The sequence below is a fragment of the Quercus robur genome, chromosome 10 (assembly GCF_932294415.1).
Source record: "Quercus robur chromosome 10, dhQueRobu3.1, whole genome shotgun sequence".
Taxonomy (NCBI): domain Eukaryota; kingdom Viridiplantae; phylum Streptophyta; class Magnoliopsida; order Fagales; family Fagaceae; genus Quercus; species Quercus robur.
In genome coordinates, this window is record NC_065543.1 from 18,616,141 (window position 1) to 18,644,025 (window position 27,885).

The following is a 27,885-nucleotide window of genomic DNA, read 5'->3' on the forward strand; positions in this document are numbered from 1 at the left end:
CATAATAATGAATTTATAAACATGCACCAGTATATTAAAATCAATCATTATCTAACCAAGACACCAATCAGTTTTTGGTGTAGGTGGGGATTGAACCCTAGATCTCTTATTCAACCATCAGAGATTTTACCAATTGAGCTAACTACCCACATTATTTTTTCTTTCTAAATGCTGATATTTGTATCTACTTGGCTTTCAAATAAAAAATGAAAATTGTGAAAATTTAAAAACTTTTGCTTGAGTGACATGTTACACTTTATAAGATATATAAGTAACAAAATTCTGAACGCAATAACTGTTCGACCTTTTCTTATTGTTTAAATGAAAGTATTTGAAAGGATTTACATCATGAATTCTACTCAAAATGCTAATTCCAGATTATTAGGACAAAGATTTGTTAGCCTATGATATTATCACTTTGTAAAAAGGGACTTGTAATTCGTTTAATCCCTGATAATATCTATATCTATCTTTCCTCTATGAAATCATTGAGGGAAGTGATTGTAAGATGTATGTTCTTGTGTGTTGATGATTGTCACGGTGTTCAAGGAAATTTGAAGAGGGTTGCCACCAGCTTCTTCAAGCAAAACCAAAAGATTTCCAGAAGTTTTCAGGAACGATCGGGGCACATGATACCTAGAAAAACATAAAAGGCATAAATAGGATATTACATATGTAGATTTATATTGGTCTAATTTTTGCATGTATAGTTGTCCGTCCACCTTATAATCTAGTCCTATATGTACTAGCTGAAAGAGAATGATCTCTGCTAAACTTGATTTATAAATTTATAACATATTGAAATTGTGTATGTCATCATAACAAGAAGTTCAATCGTATTTCTCAAAAAAAAAAAAAAAAAAAAGTTCAATCGTATGTGACCTCGTTTAAAAAACAATAAAATTAAGATTCATGAATAATGCTAAAGTTATTATAAATTTAACTAAAAAACACTTAAAAACTAATGTAGTAATAAATATGATTAGCGTCATTGCAAAAAGATAACAAATGAATGTTAATTTAAATTACTCATTATGATTGATGATGCATTAGTTTGAATATGATATACACACTAAAATTTTTATTATTCCTTACATCACTCTAAAATTCACATCTTTTAGAAATATAATTAAATGGGAAGTCGTGAAGAACTTGTAATATATATTCGTTGCCTTGGTTAAAATTGGGGGTGTGCATCTAACTCACTGACCTGAGCAAACCAACCTAAGCCAACCCTACCCAACTCAATGCCTCAGGTTGATTTTAGTGGGTTGGTGGGTTAGGTTTGGTTCATAGTTTTTCAACCTATTTAACCCAACCCAACCCATCACATATACAAGTTTATTTTAATACATTTATTTTAATATTTTAGTTAGATTTATTTTGATATTTTGAGAAGTATTTTATATGAATTAGCAAACTTACTACATTATTTAGTCTATTATGTGAATTGTAATAATTTATTGAAAATTTTGATTAAATAATTAATGAAAATTCAATTACTTACATTTATTGAAACGTGTAGGCACAACCCACTTATAACTTTACCTAACCTAATCTAATGTAGAACAGATTGCCATGGCCTTCCTGAACTCTCACACGCGCCTGAAATCAACGCGCAAGGCAAAAAGGCACTAGTAGAAATCATAGGCCTTGAGTGAGAATCGCATGAAATTTGGCAGGCTGAAGCAAAACGGTCTTCTGAGCAAAAGTCGTCACTTTGCCACGAGGTACCCTTTGAAAATGACAAATTCCTTCATTTAAGCTCCGAAAACTGCAATTTTGCCGTTTATAGTAATTTTTGTTTCCTTAATAATTTTTTACTCAAAAGTCAGAATAAGGTCTTGCCTGTTTTAGAACAACCCTTAAGGTCAGTAGTTTATGATTCTGCATTTAACTCAATTTTTCCATTTTTTGTAAATTTCGGTATTTTGTAACCTAATCACGTAATTAGTGCGAATTAGGGTTTCAGACATTTTTTTTTTCCCAATATTTATATGTTTTGTAGCTGTCAAAGGCAAATTAGATTATTATCAATAAACACAGACTTTTGTCAAATTCTTTCTCCGGTGGATTCCAATTTATCTCCTTGTGGATTCAAGGAAACCTCTCATAGATTTGAGGTTTACTACCAAAAGCTAATAGTTTAGTATCTGTTCCATTAAGAGAGCATCATCTGTGCTTTCTTCAAGCTTCCGCGACATTAGTTGGTATCAGAGCTTTGACATACCCTAGTCTGATGGCTAACTGGCGAGACGATGACCACCACAACAATGACGGTGATGATGACGTTAACAACCCAATCCTTACTAGGGCTGAGTTCCTTGATTTTCTTGATGAAAATCAATAGTTTCGTGATTCAACCCAACAGAATTTGGACCGAATTCAAGACGCGCTTGCTACCTTGCTTAATCGAAACCCTAATCGTGATGACGAAGAGTGACATGATAATCAAATACGTGACCCTCCCCATCACGGTCCAAATCGAAACAGGCAACAAGACTACAATGAAGAGAACAATGAGGACGAAGAGTATGCAGAAGGAGTCCTTAGGAATCATCATGATCCTGCGAGAGATAATGGTTGAGATTATCAGGAGTAGAGGGACTATCAAATGAAAGTAGAATTACCATCCTTTAATGGTAATGTCTCTCCATTGAATAGTATCTAGATTGGGTCAGTGAGGTGGAGAGGTTTTTTTGACTATATGGGTACTTTAGATGACAAACAGGTGTGTTTGGTGGCATACAAATTAAAGTGAGGAGCATCTGCCAGGTGAGATCATGTTCAGTTAAACTGTACCCATGAGAGAAATTTTCCGATACGATCATGAAGAAGGATGAAGAGATTAATGGCAGATTGATTCTTACCACCAGATTACCAGTAGGAGTTGTTCAGACAGTACCAAGATTGCAGGCAGGGTACTCGGATAGTTAATAAGTACATGGAGGAGTTTGACAAGTTGGCAAATTGCAATGATTTAGAGGAAATTGAAGATCAACAGATATCCAGATTTGTACATGGGTTGTGAGTTTCCATTCGAGATCAGGTATTCTTACTAACCCTATATACTTTAAATGAGGCTAAAACCTTTTCCAAGAAAATAGAATATCAGCATCTCAGGGTAGGTTCAAAGTTTTCCAACTGTAGTTCGGGGTCATCTAGTTTCGCTGCCAACAAAGGAAAACAACCCGTGTTTACACTGTTAGGACATATGTGAATCATTGTTAGGAACATATGTCAATATAGAATTGGCTAATCCTTTGACAAAACGCACTTTACTTGTAATTGGATAGATCTAGGATGTGTTTAATGCTTCAAGGAATAAGGTTTCAAGTTCAAGTGTTAAAACCATGCAAATCTGTCCAAGAATCAAGTGAAGAAGTGCTAGATTTTAAAGTTCGACAACTAGTATTTATCGAGGTTTAAAAAGCTATTTTAACCCGATGCTCGACAGCTGCTCGACAGATAAGGTATTTATCAAGGTTTATGAAAATCAATTTTTCAGAGTTGATTTCACTCCAATCTGTTAGTAGATGTTTGGGCTTTCTTTTCTCACAACCCTAAACATATATAAGGATTTTTTTAAGGGCCATTACAAATGATGCAACTCAATGCAAAAGTTTTTCACAAGCATATTGTGAACTGAAGATATTTACCCTAGTTCATCTTTTTATTCAAGAAGCTACTGTGTTTGTACACCGTAGGGTTTTGAAACCAAGGAGCTTCGTGATCTTCATCGTGTTGATAAATTAAAGAACTTTGCAGCTAACATCCTTCTCAAGTTGGTGAGTAAGTTGCGTACTGGGATCCACGCATTGAACTGGTTAGTCATGTATTGGGAGTCATGCATTGAAAAGGGGAGATTGTCACTACAGAACAAGTCCAATTAGGTATTGGGGTAAGGGTTCAATTATAGGTTGGTATAAGGTACTGGGATTCTTTTACTTGTAATCGCTTGTTGTGATAATAGTGGATTCTCAAGAGTGGTGACCTTAAAATCACCCGGTGAGATTTTTGCCGCGTAGGTTTTCCCCATTCATAAACAAATCACCGTGTCAATTTATTTTCCACTGCATTTTAACTTAGTTGGTGATTTGTTTATGCTACGACGCTTATTACATGCTAATTGAATTAATTAATTAACTTGGCTAATTAATTGGTTAATTCATCACAAAGGGTCAATACATTCTTGGCCTATCATACACCACAATCACAACCCGTGGTTAGCAAGAATAGTAGTGTTAGCTAATCCACAGTGGCATTAGTAGGTTTCATAGCCTAGCCAATAGCAAACGCCAACCCCTATGCTAGTCCAACTGGGAATAAGTGCTACAGGTGCAAAAAACTAGGACATCAATCTAGTACTTGCCCTAAGCGAGCCACAGTGAATCTGGTGGTGGCAGAAGAGGGCGGGGTAGAAGGTTTACAAGAGGGTGACGAGGTGTATAATGATGTTGATCCATATACCTATGATCCTAATGAGATTCAAGGAGATAAGGAAGGCGACCATTAGGGAGGTCTTTAGTGATTTAGAGGTTGTTGCTCGCACCAAGAGTGGATTACAATGATTAGTGGAATGAGATCTTTCTAGCACATTGCACCATTAGTAAGAGGGTCTGTGATTTGATCATTGACAATGGCAGTGTAGAGAATATCGCGTCAAAGAGTTTGGTTTCCAAACTGGGGTTGAAGATAGAGAAACACCCTTCTCCGTACAAAATAGGTTGGATCAAGAAAGGTACGGAAACTCTTATTACTCAACTATATCGTGTTACTTTTTCTATGGGTAAATTTTATGTAGATGAAGTAGTTCGTAATGTTGTTGAAATGGATGCATGTCATTTAATATTGGGTAGACCTTGGCAGTATGATGTAGATGCTACTCATAGGTGTAAGGATAATGTGTATACGTTCTTTAAGAATGGCAAAAAAATTGTCCTTGGTCCAATTAAGGAAGGCAGTGTACCCAAAGCTTTTAAAATGGAGGGAAAATCATCACTTCTTATAGTTAACAATGAGGATGAGTTTAACAAGGAGTGTAAGGGGTTGAAGTAGGTTTATGCAGTAGTGGTGATGGATGGAGAGCCAAAGAAGGTTGGAGAGATACTTAAGGCAATTCAACCATTAATCAAGGAGTTTGAAGAGCTGTTCCCGAAGGAGTTGCCTACAAGTTTACTACCAATGTGCGACATCCAATATTGCATTGATTTAGCTCTTAGAGCTAGTCTACCAAATATGCCACATTACAAGATGAATCCTTAGGAGGGCTAGATTCTATAGGGGCAGGTGGATGGGCTTCTAAACAAGGGACAGATCATGGAGAGTATGAGTCCATGTGTAGTACCAGTATTATTAACATTGAAGAAGGATAGGAACTGGCATATGTGTGTGGATAGTCGAGCCATCAACAAGATCACGATCAGGTATCGATTTCCTATTCCCTAATTAGATGACATGTTTGATATGTTGAGTGGGTCCAAGTGTTACACCAAGCTGGATCTCAAGAGTAGGTATCATCAGATTCGGATCTGACTTGGAGATGAGTGGAAGACAGCTTTCAAGACAAATGAGAGGTTGTATGAGTGGATGGTGATACCTTTCGGACTGTCCAATACTCCTAGCACTTTCATAAGGCTTATGAATCAGGTATTGAAACCATTTATTAGGAAGCTTGTGGTAGTTTATTTTAACGATATCTTGTTTTATAATAAGACAGAAGCAGTTCAATATAATCATGTGTGAGAAGTACTGACAGTAATGCAAGCCAATGAGTTGTATATCAACTTGAAGAAGTGCAGCTTCTTGGCTGATAAGTTGCTGTTCTTAGGGTATGTGGTTAGTGTGGATGGGATTCATGTTGTTGAGGACAAGGTCCGTGCAATCAGAGACTGGCTAACCCTAAAGACAGTGAGTGCTATGCGAAGCTACCATGGCTTGACAACTTTCTATCGAAGGTTTGTTCAAGATTTCAGTAGCATCGTAGCCCCCATTACTGAGTGTCTGATGAAAGGGAGGTTCTCATGGGGAAAGAAGGCAGAACTGAGTTTTGCCTTAATAAAGGAGAAGTTGAGCACCGCTCCAGTTTTGGCATTGCCCAACTTTGAGAAGGTGTTTCAAGTGGAGTGTGATGCATCTATGGTTGGGATAGGTGTTGTTCTTTCCCAAGACAATAAGCCAGTAGCATTCTTCAATGCGAAAGTTTGTGAAGCTCAGAGTAATTGGTCGGCCTATAAGCTAGAGTTCTTTACTATGGTACGAACTCTTAAGCATTGGGAGCATTACTTGATTCAGAGGGAGTTTGTGTCATATATAGATTATTAGGCATTGAAGCACATTAACAGTCAAGCTAGCATTAATCGAATGCATGCTAGGTGGGTAGCTTATATACAGCGCTTCCATTTCACATTGAAGCACAAGTTTGGTGTCACTAATAAGGTGGCAGATGCACTCAGTAGGCGAGCATCTTTGTTGACCATACTACATACTGAAGTTGTAGGGTTTGATTGCCTCAAAGAGCTATATGAGAATGATGAGGATTTTGGTGATATTTGGGGTAAGTGTAAACAAACTCATACTGTTGTTAATAGTATGTACATCTAGGATGGTTTCCTCTTTGGGGTAATCAATTATGCATCCTTAAGAGTTCATTAAGGGAACAAATTATTAGGGAGCTGCATGGTGGAGGTTTGGGTGGACATATGGGTAGAGACAAGATGATAGCCCTTGAGGAGGAGAGGTATTATTGGCCACAACTGAAGAGGGATGTTGGCAATTATGTGAGGAAGTTTCCAATTTGCCAAACTGCCAAGGGGCAATCTCAAAATACTGGTTTATACATGCCAGTACTAGTTCCACAAGCACCATAGTAGGATCTATTTATGGATTTTATACTGGGTCTTCCTCGAACCCAGCGAGGTATGGATTTTGTTTTTGTTGTGTTTGATAGGTACTCGAAAATGTCTCATTTTATAGCATGCAAGAAGAATTCAAATGCACTCAAGTGTCCAATCTGTTCTTTAAAGAAGTTGTGCGCTTGCATGGAGTGCCAAAGTCCATCACCTCTGACTGAGATACCAAGTTCATTAGTCATTTTTGGCAGACCTTGTGGAAGTGTTTGGACACTTCCTTGAATTACAGAAACACCAGTCATCCTTAGACTGATGGTCAGATAGAAGTGGTTAATCGCACTTTGGGGAATTTAATTTGGTGTATCTCAAGAGAGAAGCCCAAGCAGTGGGATGTTGCATTGTCTCAGGCAGTGTTTGCTTACAATAGCTCAGTCAGCAGAAGCACTAGTAAATTTCCATTTGCCATTGTCTACTACGTGCCCCTTAAACATGCTTTGGACTTGGTATCCTTACTTAAGCTTCCAGGAATGAGTCAAGTTGTAGAGAATATGACTAATCGTATTCAGGCAATGCAAGAGGAAGTGAGACAGAAACTGGAAGCTACTAATGCCAAGTACAAGGAAGTAGCTAATAAGAAGAGACGTGAAAAGATTTTCAATGTTGGGGATTTAGTGCTAGTCTACCTTAGAAAGGAGAGGTTTCCCATTGGTACCTACAAGAAGTTGAAGGACAAGAAATATGGGCCATTCCAGATTACAAAGAAGATCAACAACGATACTTATGTGGTTGCTCTTCCACCAATCATGAATATCTCTTCCACCAAACATGAATATCTCTTCCATCTTCAATGTTGCTGACTTATATGAGTACTATCCTCCTGATGTGCTAGATAGTGGGAACTTGAGGTTGAGTTCTTTTCAAGTAGGGGAGACTAGTATAGAACAGACCGCCATGGCCTTCCTGGACTCTCACGCATGCCTGAAATCAACTCGCAAGGGCCTTGAAGTTGGAATCGAATGAAATTTGGTAGGCTGAAATGAAACGGCCTTTTGAGTAATAGTCGTTGCTTTGCCACGAGGTAGTCTCTGAAAATGGCAAATTCCTTCATTTAGGCCCCGAAAACTGCAATTTTATTGTTTATAGTAATTTTTGTTTCCTTAATAACTTTTTGCTCAAAAGTCAGAATAAGGCCCCACTTGTTTTGGGATGGTCCTTAAGGTCAATAGTTTATGATTCTGCATTTAACTTAATTTTGCCTTTTTTGGTAAATTTCAGTATTTTGTTACCTAATTGCATAATTAGTGCGAATTAGGATTTCAAATTTTTTTCTCAGTATTTATATGTTTTGTAGCCTTCAGAGGCAAATTAAACTATCATCAATAAATACAAACTTTTGTCAAATTCTTTCTCTGGTGGATTCCAATTTATCTCCTTGTGGATTTAAGGAAACCCCTCATGGATTTGAGGTTTACTATCAGAAGCTAATAGTTTAGTTTTTGTTCCATCAAGAGAGCATCATGTGTGCTTTCTTTAGACTTCCACGACATCATGACCCATGTGGGTTGGGTTTAGTTGGTTTTTACACAGGTAATTGGTTGGGAATTTATCAACTCGACGTGCTCGAGTTAGGTTGGAAAAACTCCTCCAACCCAACTCAACTCAACCAATGCATATCCCTAATTGCAATTGAAATGGACTATATAATTGGATGACGACAGTGATCTTGAAGGAAGCATAATCAAAATATCACCTATATCTATCTTAGAGACTACAATTTACGTACATAATTCTATATATGAAAAAAATTCTTGTATTTTTCCTCTTTCTAAATTGTCTGTGACCATAAGATCATGGTTATGTAACCTAACTTCAACTTCGAAATTTGCTATACTATAGTTTTGAAGTCCTGAAATTCTACTTTTTTTGGGGGGGGGGGGGGGAATTCACTTTCTTGTGCGTGAATGTACATTATTATTATTATTTTTATTTCCTTTCTCCATTTGGTGTTAATTAAATATTCTCAGATAAATAAATAAAAATTACTGTGGATAGCTATAGGCTACATACATTATTTGTGATGGGTTGCCTTGGTAGTCATGAAAAGAAATCCAATAGCGACCAATGCTTTGTCCATTAACCCAAGCTTCACCTTTCCCCATCGAACTAAGGTTAAAGGCTACAGGGTCATTTCCCAAAGGTGCATCGAAAATTATCTGCAAAATTATCAATTCACAATATTACACTAATAAACTATGTAGCATATTTGAGACTATAGAGTAAAAAATACAAACAAATAAACTGATTATTAAGTTCATTCAATACTTTATCCATAAATTTTATATTTGAATGAATTTAAGTCTTAATTAATGTTACCCTAATTTTCCTTGATTTGTTTTTTCCTTTATTTGTAAATCCATTATTTGATACTTCAACATTATTTTTTTAATATCTTACATGAGAATTTTGTCATTACATATGCATGAAGTGTACAGTTACATACCTTGTACCAAGTAAGAGTTTGATTGGTGGAGATTCCATTTTTACCCCACTCTACATCTCCCAAGTTTTCTTCTCTATATATTCGCAACTCTTCTCCTAGCAGTCCAACCTGTAATGATTAAAGATTATAATTTAATTAATGGTATCTATTAGTTATTCTTAGTACATTATTTTTTAGCAATAATATTGCAGTCATGTTCAATATAAATATTTTTTTACAATTAAATATGGTAAAAATATATATAAAATTATTATTTTTTCTTTAAAATTAATAGTGGTATATAGATTAATCAAGATAAAAGAGCAAACCTTATATCCCCATTCAAAGTTTGTAAAATTATAAAACTCATTTCCGTTGCATTGAATTGCCACCGTTGTTAAGCCAGTCACTCTTCTTTCAAGGAAAGATCCTGAATCCTTTACACAAGCACCAAAGAAATTTCAGTTTCTGAATGAAAAATTTAAAAGAAAGAAAGTAATTATATAAAATTATTACCGGTAACCCAACCATAACGCTGAGTAAAGAAATATTATTCATCCCATCATTTAACTCAATTGGAATGTCCATCATGAAGTACTTCACATTAGAACTTCCATTTGCAGCACCTGCATGAATACGACCAAGCATAATAGGTGAGGGTTACTAGTTGAAACTCAAAAATTCTTGAATGTTAAATCAAAGGCTTCAATTCTTTTATTTTAACCTAGCATAAACAAATATGATATAATCCAACAATCTTAAAACCTTATATTTGGAGACTTCTTATTATCCAAAGTAGAGGTGTGCATGGGTTGAGTTAGGTTGGATTCAAGGGTTTTTTCCAACTCAACCTGAGCATGTTGGGTTGAGAAATTCCTAACTCATTACATGTGTAGAAACCAACTCAACCCGACTCACGTGAGTTAGGTTAGATTGGGTTAGTCATAATATATATATATATATATATATATATATATATAGAATTTGGCTATATCCTTCATTATTTACAGAAACGTTTGTGATTTACACCCAAAAAAAAAAAAAAAAAAAAGAAAGAAAGAAAGAAAGAAAGAAGAAATTTTATATTTTCCAAGATGTTTGAATTGAATAAGTAACTTACCTATATATATGTCATTCAAAAAAGCATGCGCAACATGCGCAAAAGATTGAGCATGAAGTACTGGTTTAGTGCAAGACAAAGTGTGTTCAAACCTGTGTTTCAATCAAAAAAAAAAAAAAAACTCCATCAATTCTTACAAATATCATTAAGTTGATGCAATGAAGAGAAGGCACACATATTGTTCATATATGCTAGTAAAATTCAATGAGAAACGAATTTACCTAAGAGTATACCAAAGATAATCAGATTTGTCTTTGGTTGTATTTATGTGCTCAAGTAATTCATTTGATTTTAATGATGCATCTTCGAAATTCATGATGACATCTTTGAATTCTTCCCAGCTACTAATTGAATCAAAAGTCTGTGTTGATTTTATGATTCTTTCATTATACACCGTATTAACCTATTTAGAGATAAGAGAAAGTAGAACTTTTAGCCTGTCATCAAAAGAAAAAAAAAAGTTGGGGTGGGGGGGGGGGGGGGGGGGGGGAAGACTTTATATAAGCCGAATGATTGTAAACTCTCAAGATATCAATTAAATTCTAAAAATCAAATTTCCTACAATAAATTTGACAAATATGGGTCTTTTCAAAACAAGGGAATCAAGGCATATTAGAATATAAATGATATTTTCAAAACTCAAACAATATTTGCTAGAAATTTGATATATATATATATATATATATAAAATTAAGCTTGTACAATTTGTAATTAATCAATAAAATGTTATGAGCTCAAAACTATAGTTATTGCTCTACCTAATAAGTAGACAATTTAGTATTTTTTGTTCTAACTGTTAGAATGTAGGATTACAAACATCTATAAAACTACAAAAAAAAAAAAAAAAAAAAAAAAAAAAAAAAAAAAAACATTGTTACATTGTAAGTTATACATTACCTTTGCTGAATTGAAAGTTATATTTTTACATTCTGATAGAATACTGATCGACTTCGGAAGCAATTCAAGTGGTATATTTTGAAATTGTACAGTAACATTCTGTTTAGCATAGTTAGTAAGAAATGCCGCACAGCCTCCATTTTCTTCTTGGAAAACAATGGCCTAAGTTTAAAGAAAGAAAGAAGTAAGTGTTACTCAGTGATATATGAGAAAACATAAGACTTTTGACACATTACCTCTTATTGTTGACCTAAAGAAAAGTTTAAACATAAGACTTTTGACACATTACCTCTTGTTGTTGACCTAAAGAAAAGTTGGTTCGTGCTCCTTGCAGCAAAGTTGTAGAGCATAATTTAATTGCAGCATGCAACTCCTTAAGATGTCCCCACTTAGGCTGCCTTAATAGTCCTAAAATTATTAAAAGTTGTGGATTATTAATTACTACTTTATTCATCTAATTTTAGAAGCATAGGAACTTATGCTACTCACCATATTCATCAAGAGGAGCTTGATCATAATAAGCTGTTATGATATATGCAGAGCTTGTTCTCCCAAAATTTGTTCCACCATGGTACTAAGATAGGGAATGTAATTTTAGACATTGACATGATTAGTTTAAGATAACTAAAAGGCTTATGTAATTTCCAACACTAAAATTTAAAAGAAAATATATTCAGAGAGAAATATGATGGCAGTAGTTGATGAGAATTATAACTAAAATACCATACCATGTAATAATTTACATAGCTTCCATTTCTTGCAATAAAAAGTGCTACTTGAAATGCAATGTCTTCAACAGACCTTATGTATGTCTTCCCTCCGTATACTTGATAACTTCAAGAGAAAATTAAGTACAGTTAGTTTACTCTTAGAATGATTAATAGTCATTTTGTTTGCATTCATTGAAACATTGTTAATGACTAATGCAATTAATCTAGTACAAGTTTTCTATTACGATAAAAAGGTTTTGCGAAATCATTGACTTGGATTCATCTTACAGCCTTTAGGATGCTCCAGTACCCTCCTCTAAGGCTGGTTCAGATTGATATCATCACTCCTAAGCAATTATTTTAACTTTCATTATCTCCCTACCAAACTTTTGAAGCTAGAAATTAGTTTCTTATGAGATACTATTCTATAAAGACTTACTAATACAATTGCTAAAACCTTCACATACTTTATTTTTGTATCAAACATGATTTTTGTTGATTCTTATAAGTGAAATTTGAACCCAAGAATGTTTCCACTAACTGAATTAATGCTCCTTTTCACTCCTCTAGATAATTGAATGGAATGTAATATTTACTTAAACCCCTGCCCTTAGAAAAGGGAACAACGCAGAAATTTGATCATACTAAGAAGTCCAATTCTCTGTCCACAATGATGGCTTATTTGGTGAGTTGGGTCCTCCAAAAGTTTCTCCACATCTCATTCCGTTGCATGTATTAATCTGCATGTTTAATTTGTTAAATGAACAAGCAAAACATGGTCCATTATGCAATCAGTTGAATCTTACAATATAGCAAAGAGAACAGTTTGTAATTAGCAGTTTTGTTTCTAAGTACAAGTAGTAGTCTTAGTTGAGTAGCAAAACTAACCACTGGATCCGGAGCATCAGTTTGCTTGCACATGACCCATGGTACTCCTGTTTGGAGATCAACTGCCATTTTAGCTGCCCAACGAACATAAGAAGGCCCTTTTTCAAGGAATGCTCGTTCAATGTTTTGATATTCATTCTCAATCTATATACCAGCATTAGCATATTTCAAGTGAGATTATATGAAGTAAAGAATTGATTCAATATTAAATAGTAAGAGAAGGTACAGAACCTGTGACAGTATGATGGGACCTCCTTGTGAGGCATATAAACCCTCTGACTTCATCAAGTTCACTATTTTTGTGGTAAAATTTTGCATGTAAAACTACAAAATGGAGTCACCAACAATTAAAACAAAAAAAAAAAAAAAAAAAAAAAAAAAAAAAAAAAATTTTAATTTTTTAAGTACCAATATGAGAAAGGACAAGATTTGACTACAAACTTAATTGTATCCATGCTGTGTACAATGCACTTATACACACGACTCACTTAAAATGATTGTATTATTTAATTGTGGTTTAACAAGTCATGTGCAATGCAAAGACACATGTCATTTTCTTAATATTAGTGGCGCTCTAATTTATATAAGAAAAAATAGGAATGAGTGTTGTTTGGTAAGAAGGGAAGGAGAGAAAATCTTTTGGGTGGGGCCTAGGCATTTTCCACCCAAGCCCACTTGCCTCTTTGAAATGAAGAGAAAACAGGCGTGAAAACGTGTATTATTTTTTGATACAAGATAGAATTCTACTCTAACATAATTTAAGTGTATATATGTGTGAAACTCTCTCCTGAAGACTTAAACCCCGATCCTTACCCCCCACACTCTACAAACATTTATACTTGTGAAGTGACCATCGCACCAAATATGTGCGATGGTTTGAAAACGTGTATTATTGATGAATGAAAAAAAGTACCATCATTTGAAAACGTGTATTATTGATGAATGAAAAAAAGTGCCATCAGCCAACTTTCTGTCTTTTTCTTCTTTTTGCTTTTTTGTTTCATTTTTTTTTTTTTTTTTGGGATAAAGTTCTTCCATTTCGTATGCACAGTACTTGGTTTTGGTTGTCTTTTTTTTTTTTTTGGGTGCTAATCTCACATTTTTGTCTTTTTTTTTTATCTCTCTTTTCTTTTTCTTCTTTTTTTTTTTTTTTTAATCCTTCGGGAATTTGCTTATTTTATAAATAAATAAAAAAAATTTGAAGTGTCCATACAAAATTTTTTAATTAAAAAATGTGTTACTTTTTGTTTATATATTTAGCAAAGACATAATGGTAAATTAATACCAACTTCATTTTTCAATCTCTTATTTATCCTCTCAACCAAACAAAAAATGTTTCTTTCCCTCCACTTTTCCACCTCTCCAACCAAACACAAATGAGGGAAATCTAAATCTATTCTCTCTACCCACTTTTCCATCATCCCACAATTTTCTATTCTTCTACTTTTGCATCTCTCCAACCAAACGGACCTTAAATGTTGTAGTGACCCGTGGCTTCTTACATTGCTTGTTCCTAACCCTTTTTTGTTCTGTTCCTAGACTCTGACCAGGACGGTAGGAGTGTGATGCAGCTTGGGCCGTAGTTATGAGGAGAGGGAAGCACAAGATTGGTGGCCCTTCTTGGGCTCTCAGAGGGTTCACTTCCTTGGCCCAAGATTCTCGGGCCCATCTTCCTAGCACGTTATTTAACTCCGCACAGGCCTAATTATGGAGTGCCATACAACCTTTCCATTTGTAAGTGAAGAGTAACATCTTATCAATCTATTAGTTCAAATGGTGTCACAATGTCAAATCTAGGGATGGACACAGGCAGAGTATTAAAGTGGGGGAAATTGTCCACAAGTGCTTGTAATATATATATAATCAAGAGATTGATTTTTTTTTTTTGGTTGAGTTAGGTTGGAAAATTCCATAAAATGGTAATCTAGATCAAGTTTGTAATGTGTATCAAAGTTCAAGTTTAAAAGGTTAAAGATGAAACTCAAAAGAAGGTAGTTATTCAGACTTTTGAATGCCATTAGATTGAGAGCATCGATCAAACATGTGATTCTGACAACAATTCGACTATTGCTCGATCTATTGAAAGAAGAATTTTGATTGAGTTTTAATTGAAACTTCATAGATAGAGAGAATCAGAAAAGAGAATCTAGCATGTTTTATTAAATTTTGTATTGCCTAGGTTTTTGTGCCTACATACAAAGATATAAAAAGACCTGTTTTAAGCACGACTTAAAAAAGATGTTTTAGAGGGGCTACTGATGTGCACTATAACAAATAAATCCTAAACCTAGAATGGATAAACCCTATGAGTTCAAAATTCCAAATTCACATGAAAGTTACTATTTTGGTGAACAAGAGTTGAAGTCGCTTACTCTATAATCCCAGTGTTGCTGCCCTAGAGATCAAAGTTTCAAAAGCGCTCCTTAGAGACCGTTAAGGGTCTGATTATGATCACAAACTAGGTTCATGATAAGAGATTCATATAGAGGAGTTTAGAATGTCTGGAACTGGTGTAGGGTCATAACAATAAGCTTATCTTCCAAGTATAGTACTCTAAGATCATGGTTATGACTTTGATTGTAAAACTCTCTTAATACAGTGGATTTCCTTTTTAGGGTAAAGGTAGCCACCCTAGCTGCATTGTAGTGTTTTTTTTCCTCTATTGTTGGTTCTCCATTAACCTTTTTCTTCATTACCAAATCCGTCTGTTCATCGTATCCAAAAAAAAAAAAAAAATCTATGTTTCAGATTTGGTTTATATTGTGGCCGTGGTTGTTTCATTCAAACTATAATAACTATATTGAGTTTTAATTGTTAATTAATTCGCATAATTGACATAAGGGATCTAAAGTAAAACTTTCAAAAAAAAATTTCCTACAGTTGCATCCGCAAAAGTTTTTGTAAAATTAAACGATTACAAAACTATAGAAAGTGGGACTTCTTATGATTTCAAAATTATCATGTTAAACATTAGATTTAAAAAAAAAAAAAAAAAAAAAAATTCAAAGACAGAGAGAGGTATGCTCAGTACCTTGAATGGCTCATTGTCTGATCTATAAACAATACCAGGGACATCATGCAACCAAAACGGAAACCCCCTACAATATAATCCATTTCAAGACGATGATAACAATAACAATAACAAATATTTTAGAAATTAAATTGAGAGTATCTTAGAAACTTATTGGGTAAACAAAGGTAATTTAGAATTTAAAAAACAAAAGGGATTGGTACCGGTACATATTTTTAGTAAATTTCATGTAAATATTTCTTATAAGACAAAATGGAGGGAGGGTTCAAACTCAATGCCACTTGTTCAAATCACATAAGAAGAAGAAGAAGAAAAAAAAAGAGATTAAATTTAATAAGAATGTGGAGTAAAATGTAAGTTTTACACCCTCTAATAACAGTGTGCCATGTTAGACTTTTGCAAATAAAAGGTTAAGTACTAGCACACACGATCACACCCTCAACATTATGAGGAAATAAAAGTAATACTGATTAAAATGAGATTCTGCCAAAGAAGACGCGATGACTCCAGCCCCACTACTGTCAACGCTATGAGCTAATATAGATGTTCTCTTACTTTGAGTTCATTTTTTCTACACTGTTGATACCTTTAAATTTAATGGGTACAAATTTCTGGGCCTTGTTAAAGTAAAATTATTTCTATAAAATTGATGGAATTAAAAAAAAAAAAAAAAAAACGTGTTTAGCCATGGTTACAATATTATCTAGTAGTTTCCTTCACAGAATGTTTTTAGGTTCTTGTGAAATATCTTCAAGGTTGATGTAAAGGCCTTTTGAGTCTTTTACAGTCACTGGTGGCGTTGTGGATGCTTCTTGGCACGACATCTCCGGTGGTAGCTTCTTGGCTCAACGGCGTGTATTAGAAGAAGTTTGGGCTTTTAATTTTCTGTGTAATAGTGTTAAAAGGGAGAAGATGTTTGGGTTGTTAATTTTAGGTCAAACTTAGATCCGGTGTCCAATAAACTTAGATCCAGTTTGGGTTTCAATGGTCCGAAGTTCACGTGGACTAATAGAAGGGAGATTAGTAGCCTTATTCAAGAAAGGATAGATAGGTTCTTCATGAACCCCAGCTGGTGTCTGTTGTATCCGGATGCAAAAGTGACTCATTTAACAAGGTGTCACTCGGATCATTGTCCCGTGTTGATGGAAACCAATCCCTGTAGACCCATGCAAATGAATAGGCCTTTCAAATTCCAATCATTTTGGCTGTCCGACCCTTCCTTTCCATCTGTTGTAAACCAGGCGTGGAGACATCCTAGAAACCTTAGGGAAGCTATTGATATTTTTGCAAATCAAGCCAACATGTGGAATAAGAATCACTTTATCAATATCTTTCATAAAAAAAAGAGAATCATGGCTCGGTTGAATGGGGTGCAAAAGGCTATGGCCAACCAGCCGTCATCCTCTTTAGTCTTGCTGGAAAATCATCTGTTGAAGGAGCTGGAGGTTATCCTAGAGCAAGAAAGGGATCTGTGGGCCCTTAAATCCAGAATTAACTGGATGATTTTAGGGGATAGAAACACTTCCTTTTATCATGTCTCTACGCTTGCTCGTAGGAAAATAAACTATATTTCTGGAATTAAGAATGAGGTGGGGGAATGGCTGTCTGAAAAAAGGGAAGTGGCCAACCATATCAGAGAAGGGTTTTTGAAGCTTTATACTACTTCCCAGGAGGCAGCAACCTGGGAAATAAGTCACAACCATCACTGGCAAACCAAGCTGTCTAATGAAGAGAGGGATAGTATAAGTCATATGGTTATAGATGAGGAAATTCGTAGTGCCCTCTGGTCTCTAAAAGCTTTTAAAGCTCCTGGACCTGATGGCCTTCATGCGGGTTTCTTCCAGAGGTTTTGGCTCACTGTGGGGGGATCGGTCAGAGAAGAGGTAGCTTCGGTATTCAGGGAGAAAAAAATTCCAAACTATCTTAACAGAACCAGCATTGTTCTCATTCCGAAAATTCAGGGACCAGAGACTATTGGTAACTATCGGCCCATAAGTCTTTGTAATTTTGTGTACAAGATAATTTCCAAGATCATAGTGGGCAGAATTAGACCTTTCCTAGACCAGCTCATCTCTCCTTGTCAGGCAGCGTTTGTTCCAGGGCGAAGGGGGGTGGATAATGCGATCATTGTTCAGGAGATTATTCACACCATGGGAAAAGCTAGGGGTAATTGTGGTTATATGGCCCTAAAGATTGATTTAGAGAAGGCGTACGACAAACTTGAATGGAGCTTCATTAAGGGTATGTTGAGTAGGTTTAATTTCCCTGAAAACCTCTCTGAGCTCATCATGAGCTGCATATCATCAGTGTCGACTTCTCTTTTGTTTAATGGGGGGAGCCTTGAACCTTTCCGACCTTCGAGAGGCATAAGGCAAGGGGATCCTCTATCCCCGTACATTTTTATATTATGTATGGAGTTGTTGGGTCAGCTCATCCAAGAAAAGTGTGAGGCTAAAGTTTGGTGTCCGGTTAAAGCTTCAAGGAGTGGCCCAGCTTTTTCCCATCTCTTCTTCGCCGATGATTTAGTTCTCTTTGCTAAAGCCAATGCAGAGAATTGTGTTGCTATAAGGGAGGTTCTTGATACTTTTTGCAATCTCTCTGGGCAAACAGTGAGTGAAGCTAAATCCAAGGTCTATTTCTCCCCGAATGTAGATCAAGATGATAAGGAAGCTTTTAGTGACATTCTTGGTTTCCTTCAGAGAGAGTGCTTGGGGAAGTATTTAGGCTTTCCCATTAAACATCGTGGAGGTAACAATCGGGATTTTGGGTTCGTGTTGGATAGAGTCAAGAACAAGCTTGCGGGTTGGAAAGCTGGTCTTTTATCTATGGCAGGGAGGAAAGTGTTGATTCAAGCTTCTTCTTCAGCTATTCCGGCATATGTCATGCAAAGTAACTTGCTGCCTAACAAGATTTTGGATGGTATTGACAGGGTGAACAGGAATTTCCTGTGGGGTTCAGTTGAAAACAAGAGGAAAATGCATTGGGTGGGCTGGAATAAGATAACTAGACCCAAAGAAGAAGGGGGTTTGGGTTTGCAAACAGCTAAAGGTAGGAATACAGCTCTCCTAGCCAAGCTAAATTGGAGATTCCACACAGAGGACAAGGCCCCTTGGGCGAAGGTGTTAAGGTTGAAGTACTGTAATCACCAGAAGCTAAATTCAAGAAATGTGGATAAGCTTCCTAGCTCTAGAATTTGGAAAGGGTTGGTGAAAGGGGAGGAAACCTTTAGGAAAGGAACCAAATGGCTGCCAGGTTTCGAAAGCAAGATGGCTTTTTGGTATGATAATTGGTCTAACCTTGGTCCCTTGAGAAACATCATTCAAGGGCCTCTGACTTTGGAATCAACCAAGCTGAAAATCAAAGATGTGGCAGATTACACAGGTAGTTGGAATTGGCCTGTTCTTCAAATGGAACTCCCGGAGGAGATCATTTGTGAGCTTAAAGCCACTCCCATTCCCCTCTCTAGTAGGTTGGAAGATAGATTGGTTTGGAAGTGGTCTCCCAAAGGTGCCTTTGATCTTAAAAGCGCTTATGGGTTAGCCTCTGAACCCATGAGGGTTATTCCCTTTAAAGGCTGCTGGATTTGGAAGTTGAAAATCTTGCCAAGAATTCAAGCTTTTGTGTGGAAGTGTATGCATCACAGCATAGGGGTCAATCAATGCCTTTTAGCTAGAGGAATGCAAGTTGATCCTAATTGTTTCTGTTGTCACAGTGAGGCGGAGTCTATTTTACATGCTTTGTGTGATTGTCCTTTGAGCAAGAGTGTTTGGGATCAGCTAGCGAGGCGGTCATCAGATCCTCCTTTCTTTACCCAGAATCTGCATGACTGGTTGAATGTTAATGCTACCTCCGGTCAGCAATATACAACAGGTCAGATTCCTTGGAACCTTGTTTTTCTTTTTGGAATTTGGCTTCTTTGGAAAGGTAGGAATCAGCTCCTTTTCAATAACAAAAACTAGAATCCAAATTTGGCAAAGGAAATTGTTGACCGTGCCGTAGAGTATCATTTCTGTGCCAACATTTCTTTAGAGAAAAGGCTGGTTCTGAAGAGTGTCAAATGGGAAAAACCGGGGTATGGTTGGTTAACTTTGAACACAGATGGTTCGGTTGCAGGAAACTTTGGGGTAGCTGGAGGAGGAGGTTTGATTAGAGATACCAATGGTGAGTGGGTCACGGATTTTGCAAGGACGATTGGGAAAACTTCTAGCTTCCAGGCAGAATTATGGGCTCTTCATGATGGACTTCAACTTTGCTTACAATACCAAGCCCAAGCTATGCTTATTGATCTAGATTCGAAAACCATTGTGGATGCCTTGAATTCACAAGACTACTCAAAATCTATTGTCTCTTCTATTATGGAGGATTGCAAATACATGATTAGCCGGATTCCCCAAACTCGTTGTAGACATGTTTATAGAGAGGCTAATAGATGTGCAGATTTCCTAGCTAAAGTAGGTACCTCTATTGAGGGTGATTTTATTGTTTTTCATAGTCCGCCTGTGGACTTAATTAGTATTTTGGAGGTTGATGCCATCGGTGTGCATGTAAACAAGCTGTGTCCTGCCCCTTCCTTTGCTATGTAGTTCTTTTTTAATGCAATTCCAGTTTTACCAAAAAAAAAAAAAAAAAGACTTGTTGAGATGATGACATGTGTTTACTTTTAGACATGTGTCATCATTTGACCAGGTTCAATACACTGATGCACTGGACCTAAACCAAGTCCTTTTAATTTTCTATGTAATAGTGTTAAAAGGGAGAATGGTTCATTGGTTCTATGTAGGGGTGTCAAATTGGTGAGTTTGGAGTATAGATAATTGGGTTGGGTACATAAAACTTATTTACCCATTTATTATCCATTTAACTAATTACTTTTAACCCAAACCCAACCCACCCAATTACCTAATAATCAAAATTACCTAAATGCCCCTAAAACTTGAAAATGACCAAAGTATTCCTAAAGTCCTTTAAAATTACCAAAGTACCCCTTAAACTTAAAAAAGACCAAATATGCTTAAAAAAACCACTAAAAATACCAAAATACCACTGAAACCTAAAAAATGACCGAAATATACCCAAAACCTAAAAATTGACCAAAATATTCCCAAAACCTGAAAAATGACTGAAATACCCCCAAAACTTAAAAAAACGACCAAGATACCCCTTAAACTTAAAAAAAGACCAAAATACCCCCAAAACCTATAAAATTACCAAAATACCTCCGAAACCTAAAAATTGATCAAAATACTCCCTAAATCTAAAAATTGATCTCTGAAACCTAAATAATGGCCAAAATGCTCCCGAAACCTAAAAAATGATGGAAATACCTTTGAAACCTAAAAATTAACCAATATACCACATAAACCTAAAAAATGACCGAAATACCCCCTAAAACCTAGAAAATGACCAAAATACCCTTGAAACCTAAAAAATAACAAAAATGCCCCATAAACCTATGAGATGATAAAAATACACCCTAAGCCTAAAAATGACCGAAATACCTCCAAAATTTAAAAAATGACCAAAATACCCTGAAATCTAGAAAATGAACAAAATATCCCCGAAACCTAAAAAATGATTGAAATACCTTCGAAACCTAGAAAATTACCGGAATAGCCCAAAAATATAAAAATTAACAAAATACCCCTAAAACCTAAAAAATTACCAACATTCCCTCGAAACCTACAAAATGACCGAAATACTCTTAGAACCTTTAATTTGACAAAAATACCCTTGAAACATCCAAAAGACCCCAAACCTATATTTTTTTTTTAACTTTAAAGGCTTTGGGTGTATTTTGTTCATCTTATAGGTTTAGTGGTATTTGGGTCATTTTAGATATTTCAAGGGGTATTTTTGCCAGTTTAGAGGTTTAGAGCTATTTTGATCAATTTAGAGGTTTCAGGTTATTTTTGGTAATTTTAGGTCATTTTGTAGGTTTCAGGAGTATTTCGGTCATAATTTTAGGTTTCAAAAGTATGTCAGTCATTTTCTAAGTTTTAGGATATTTCACTCATTTTTTAGGTTTCAGGGGTATTTCAGTCATTTTTAGATTTTGGGGGTATTTTGGTCATTTTTTAGATTTTGGGGGTATTTTGGTCATCTTTTAGGTTTCGTAATTCTGTCATTTTTTAGGTTTAGGGGGGTATTTATGTCATTTTTTAGGTTTAAGGGGTATTTTGGTCTTTTTAGTGGTTTTGAGGTATTTTAGAGTTGGAGTTGGGTGATTTATAGAAATGATACTTGGGTCATAATTGGGTCTAATTAGGTACCTAGTTAAAACCCAATTAACATTAATGTTAATTGGGTTTAATTGGATTAATACCCATTTAAACCAATTAATAGTTGGGTGGGTTTGAGTCTTATTTAAGTGGGTGGGTTTGGGTGGGTAAATGGTTTGAGTTAATTTTGCCTCCTCTAAGTTCTATGTGGTTGGGCCTAATCTTTTATTTGTTAATATCTGATGTGGTGTAATGACATTGGAGAGTGTAAATGTGACATTGTACACTACATTCTTATTGAATTTAATCTCTTACGATAAACTACGACTTTTCAAAAAATTAAAGTTAAACTATAAGAATATAAATTTACTCTTTAAGTATAACTAGTATGTAACCCGTGCTTACGCACATGAATGATAAATTATAGTGGTGCTATTGATATTAGTTTGGGTTATTAAACATATAGGACATAGTTCAACTAGGACTTTTGGATGTACTAAAATAGTTTTTCTTTGCAATTTTCATGATTTTAGTTCCACCAAGTTTCTCATTACATTACTATTGCTATTACGTATATAATTTTGAAAATCAATATTGGATAGTACATATGCAACATCAATTCACCATTATTGTATGTGGAATTCTACTAAATACAACACAAAATTAAATAATAAATTAGTCAAATAGTATCTCCTAAATTGAACGAGAATAAGTGCATGAGAATGTTCAGCTCAATTATAGTTTTTTACATTCAATATCTTTGTATACAAAATATCTGAATAGAAATAGTATAAAAAAATATGCTCATTAGAGAAAAATCTAAACAATTTAATTTTTATGGAAAGCCAACAAAGGAAAAATCCAATTTTGATTCTAATTGAAATTTCTCTAAACTTTGGTTATATATATATATATATATATATATATATATATATTACCCAGTTAATAATGGACCATACATAGTTATGGTATATTACATAAATGACTTATAAATTTGAATTGTTTTTACTTATAAAAAAAAAAAAAAAAAAAAAAAAAAAAAGGCTCACCAATATAAAATCATTCAAACTCTCTATTCCTCTAATTTTATATATAGTGTTAAATATATGATTACATTTTTTATGGTTTATTTATATTGGACTCCTTGTTTTTTATACTAAATTAATTAATTTGGTACAAAAATTAAAAAACTTAGATTAGATAGGACACATGGCGCAAAGTTAAACTCTAATTGAAATCCAATTTTTACACTTAACTATAATGTAACTCATGCAAATGCATGGATGCATTTAAAATTAAACATAATTTTTATTGTAAAAATATAAATAATTAGTCAAATTATTAAAAAAAAATGTAACACATGTATTAATGCATACATATAGATACATTTAAAATTAAACACAATTTTTATCATAAAAATAAAAATAATTAGTCAAATTATTATTTTTAAAGTAAACATAATTAGTCACATATTAAAATTCTTACCTAAATTTAATACTACTTATGATTATTATTTTTTTCTTATTTTTAATAAGATAAAATATGCGGTGATTTTTGTTGTGTGGTGATTTTTATTGAGTGCATGTGATTGGTTTTTTTTTTTAATAGAATTTATAATTTATTAATATTAGATTCCTAGTATTTTGCACTCATTAACTCACTTGGCACAAAAATTAAAAAACTTAAATGGACACATGGCACAAACTTAAGTGGATAATTATAGTGTGATCTCCACATAAATTTAGACACATGGAACAAAATTGGATTCTAATTTCAAATTCTAATTAAACTTTCTCTAAGCTTTACCTATTAATATATATATATATATATATATATATATATATATATATATATATATATATATTATAGAAATATAAATAATTAGTCAAATTATTAAAACAAAATAGCATGTAACACATGAATTAATGCATTCATATAGATACATTTAAAATTAAACATAATTTTATCATAAAAATATAAATAATTAGTCAAATGATTTTTTTAAAGTAATTATAATTAATCACATATTAAAATTCTTACCTGAATTTAATACTACTTATGATCATTTTTTTCTTATAATTTTTAATAAGATAGAACATGCGGTGATTTTTGTTGTATAGCAATTTTTATTGAATATATGTGATTAGTTTTTTTTTTTTTTAATTTTATAGTTCATTAATATTAAATTCTTAGTATTAATGATTTTTTTAAAGTAATTATAATTAGTCACATATTAAAATTATTACCTAAATTTAATACTACTTATGATCATTTTTTTTCTTCTAATTTTTAATAAGATAGAACATGCAGTGATTTTTGTTATATAGCGATTTTTATTGAATATATGTGATTGGTTTTTTTTTTTTTTTTTAATTTTATAGTTCATTAATATTAAATTTTATAGTTGTAACAATTTATTACAAATTAGTTTGTAGCCAAATTTTGTCCTAATAATAGCAACCGTTAATGATAATAACAATCTAATTAGCAAAGAAAAATAATAATTTTTCATAATATAATCTAACAATCTTTGCAATGCCGGTAGGATATTTTTCTTGGATTGAAACTTGAAAGAAACAAATGAAAATTAATCTAGGTACGTACCCATAATTCCATTCACTCTCAATGAAAGGTCCAATCCTAAGGCAAGCATATAACCCTTGTGCTTGGATTTCCTTGATGAATTGCACTAGATTATATCTTCCATTGAAATCATACTGCGCAACACAAAATCCTCACATGAGAGAGAGAGAGAGAGAGAGAGAGAAGGGGGTTTGACTAACCTGACCAGGTTGTGGCTCATGAAGGTTCCAAAACACATAAGTTTGAATGACGTCCAATCCTCCTTCCTTAGCTTTAGCTATCAAAGATGGCCACATCTAATCCAAATTACAATTTCCCTTCTTAGATACAATCTCGTATGTGTTTGTCATCATAATTTTTTTTTTTTTTTTTGTTAAAAAGCATTTGTATATGTTGTAAATTCATAATTAGTAAGGATAACATTGACGTCACATATATATTTCCTCATGGACTTCATTTATTAGACAAAGTTTTTATTATTATTTTAGGACTAAATTACAATTTGCACCCTTAACATTTATGTAAAGTTTGTTTTTCATACCCTTAATTAACATCCTTAACGTTACGTATTTTTTGGAATTAAAATTTTCCATTATACACCATGATGAGATATTCATTAAGTGTCAACTATAAGGTCAAAAGAGCATTGTTTTTCATTCAAAATCATGTTATTTTGAACTCCATCAATGCCAATGATACATGTTTGTATTTGTTTTGATTTTACCTATATACTGTATGTTTGCAATTGTTTTGATTTTGCACCTTCAAATTTGGAGAGATATATATATATATATATATATATATATATATATATATATGTGTGTGTGTGTTTTACTCTGGCACTTGACAGATAGCTAGACATGATTAAGTGACAACAGGAGCAAAATCAAACAATATGGGAGTAGATCAAAAGTTTGAAACTGTAAGGAGCAAAATAAAAATAATCCAAAATTTTAGGAAAATAATTTACAATTTAATCTTGTTTGAGTTCACATTCCCCAACAGTGGTCCTTTTTTATAAAAGAAAAAAGAAAAAAAGATTACACTACTCCCCCTCTGCATATGACTCCTGGTTTTTCTTTTTGAGTTGTGTTAACGGGCACCGCACGGTGCCCGTTAAGCACAAAATTTTTTACTTTTTTCTGACATAAGTTTTGTCACTTTTTCGGTTTATGTCAAGTTTTCAGTTTTACGGTGCCCGTTAAGCACAAAAATTTTTACTTTTTTCTGACATAAGTTTTGTCTCTTTTTCGGTTATGTCAAGTTTTCAGTTTTATAGGTACTGTTTGAATTTTTTTTGACTTTTTCAGACAAATTTTTTTTGTCTTTTCTGCCCTTAACCAGCACCGAGCGGTGCTGGTTAACATTCCCCGTTGTTTTTATCGGACATGAGTACATGATGTACTTCAATAAACAGGACAAACATGCGGAAGGAAAATGAAATATCATCGAAATGTTTGACAGTACTCCTGCTACCCGTGATGCAATACCCAATAGGAAACAAATTAAATGATGTGATTCTTGAGCTGGGCTATAAGGTTAAAATATTTTGTGCTTTACAGAGAAAATGGTTCCCACTTCCCAAGCAGCTTTGCTTGAAAAAAAAAGAAAAGAAAAAAAAGGTTAGGAAAGAGGGAACAAGTAGGTTAGGAAGAGGTTTTTTTTTTTTTTTTTTTTTGGGGGCAAGCACGAGGAAACTTAAAAGGAAAATATTAAAAGAAAAAAAAAAAAAAAAAAATCATGTGATATTCTTCATGCTGGCCTCATCATTTAACCGAAAAAGAGAAGAAAATTGCTTGATCTCATTTTTCTGTAAGAAACAACTTAAGCTCCACACTATCCTCTTTTAGCAATTATTATTGTATGCATTACATAGAATCTAAATAGGATTTCATTTAATACACGGTCACACTTCTTTCTTTTTTATTTTTTAAATTTAATAGTTAGAAGTGAGAGGATACTTAATTCATAATATCAAGAAGTGTTACCCAGTAAAGCTTAAAAATACTAAAATATATCGACTAGTTAACCTATAAGACTTTTGACATATCAATTATCTTAATGGTTTTAAGATAATTAAAATGTTATTTTATTGATATATTTTTGTATACATTACATATAATATAATTAGGATTTATAATATTCATGCCATAATTTAAAATTTAAATATAAATAAAAATTATATATCACCTACCCTAGTCATATTTTATAGGGAGGGAGATTCAAAATCTAGATACTCCTTATTAAAAAGACAAGAAAGTGTTTTTGTCAACCATTTTACTCATGCACGCAGCATGAGCACTCGAATGCATGTGTAATTGTGTTGAATGTCATTTATTTATTAGGAAAAATAGCTGTAGAATTGGGTTAGCTAATGGGTTCTGAACAAACAGCTGGAACTTGGACTTCTAGGCTCTAGCTAGCCAGCTACGTCCTGATAAAGGTCTCGGAAACTCAGACTAAAGACAAAAAGTTACAAAATATACAATGGAAAGTAAATATATGTCTAAATTTAGGAAATATTTTTAAACATTTTTAGAAGAAAAAAAAAATTGATTTTTTCGACAAAATAATGGGTTAACAAATGTTCTAAAAATATCTGTCAATGGGACTCTCAAGCAAAACGAAAATGCTATATGAAGAATAGGCAAAATAATTGTGAAGAATGTCATTTATTTTATTACCTGAGGAGTGCTACGAGGATAGTGAATTGAACCCGAAAAGAGCATTTTTCTCTGCCCATCAATGATGAGAGACCTTCCATCGTATGTGACTTCTCCTCCTTCAGCATGGCCACCACAATCCATCATTATGACCACCACAAGCCCCCAATACAGTCTCCACCACCACCAACCCATCTCAAGCCTAACCAGGTTTTGTTTCTAAGCTCTTTCACTTTCACAGTTTCACTATCCTCTCTCTCTCTCTCTCTCTCTAGCTAGGATAGTTTTTTAAGAAGTTGCGACGTTAAGGAAACGTGAGGAAATAAATTATTTATACTGAGTGTAGGTGAGCACTGAGCAGATAGATACATGTGATTGGGATATGGTGTTGGGGTCAAATGTGCTATTCTCTCAGACCTTCGGTGCTTCCTAGGAAAATATGGTA

At 34.0% G+C, this 27,885-nt stretch overlaps 1 protein-coding gene across 2 annotated transcripts; it reads right to left on the reverse strand.

Annotated features, from left to right (window-relative positions):
- Nucleotides 1–280: 280 nt before the first annotated feature.
- On the reverse strand, nucleotides 281–27,885 carry LOC126702237 (beta-galactosidase 6-like). Of its 2 annotated transcripts, none has more exons than XM_050400900.1 (18): nucleotides 27,462–27,885; nucleotides 24,978–25,073; nucleotides 24,799–24,911; nucleotides 15,977–16,043; nucleotides 13,177–13,269; nucleotides 12,946–13,089; nucleotides 12,703–12,797; nucleotides 12,076–12,181; nucleotides 11,837–11,921; nucleotides 11,637–11,755; nucleotides 11,348–11,509; nucleotides 10,672–10,853; nucleotides 10,451–10,542; nucleotides 9,847–9,956; nucleotides 9,660–9,767; nucleotides 9,352–9,459; nucleotides 8,919–9,064; nucleotides 281–636 (listed from the first exon to the last, which is right to left on the reverse strand). In XM_050400900.1, the coding sequence occupies exons 1-18, from the start codon at nucleotides 27,633–27,635 to the stop codon at nucleotides 486–488; spliced, it is 2,151 nt and encodes a 716-aa protein (XP_050256857.1). In that variant the 5' UTR covers nucleotides 27,636–27,885; the 3' UTR covers nucleotides 281–485. The 2 variants fall into 2 exon arrangements, with proteins under 2 accessions (XP_050256857.1, XP_050256856.1); XM_050400899.1 differs by lacking the exon at nucleotides 281–636 and adding an exon at nucleotides 7,434–7,936.

Excerpts from the sequence above, each read along its gene's own strand:
- LOC126702237 (XM_050400899.1), bottom strand. The coding sequence starts at position 27,635 with ATGGGTTGGTGGTGGTGGAGACTGTATTGGGGGCTTGTGGTGGTCATA. Across the intron at positions 13,090-13,176 it reads GTCCCATCATACTGTCACAG|ATTGAGAATGAATATCAAAA; the intron begins GTTCTGTACCTT and ends GCTGGTATATAG. Across the intron at positions 10,543-10,671 it reads TATCTTTGGTATACTCTTAG|GTTTGAACACACTTTGTCTT; the intron begins GTAAATTCGTTT and ends ATTGAAACACAG.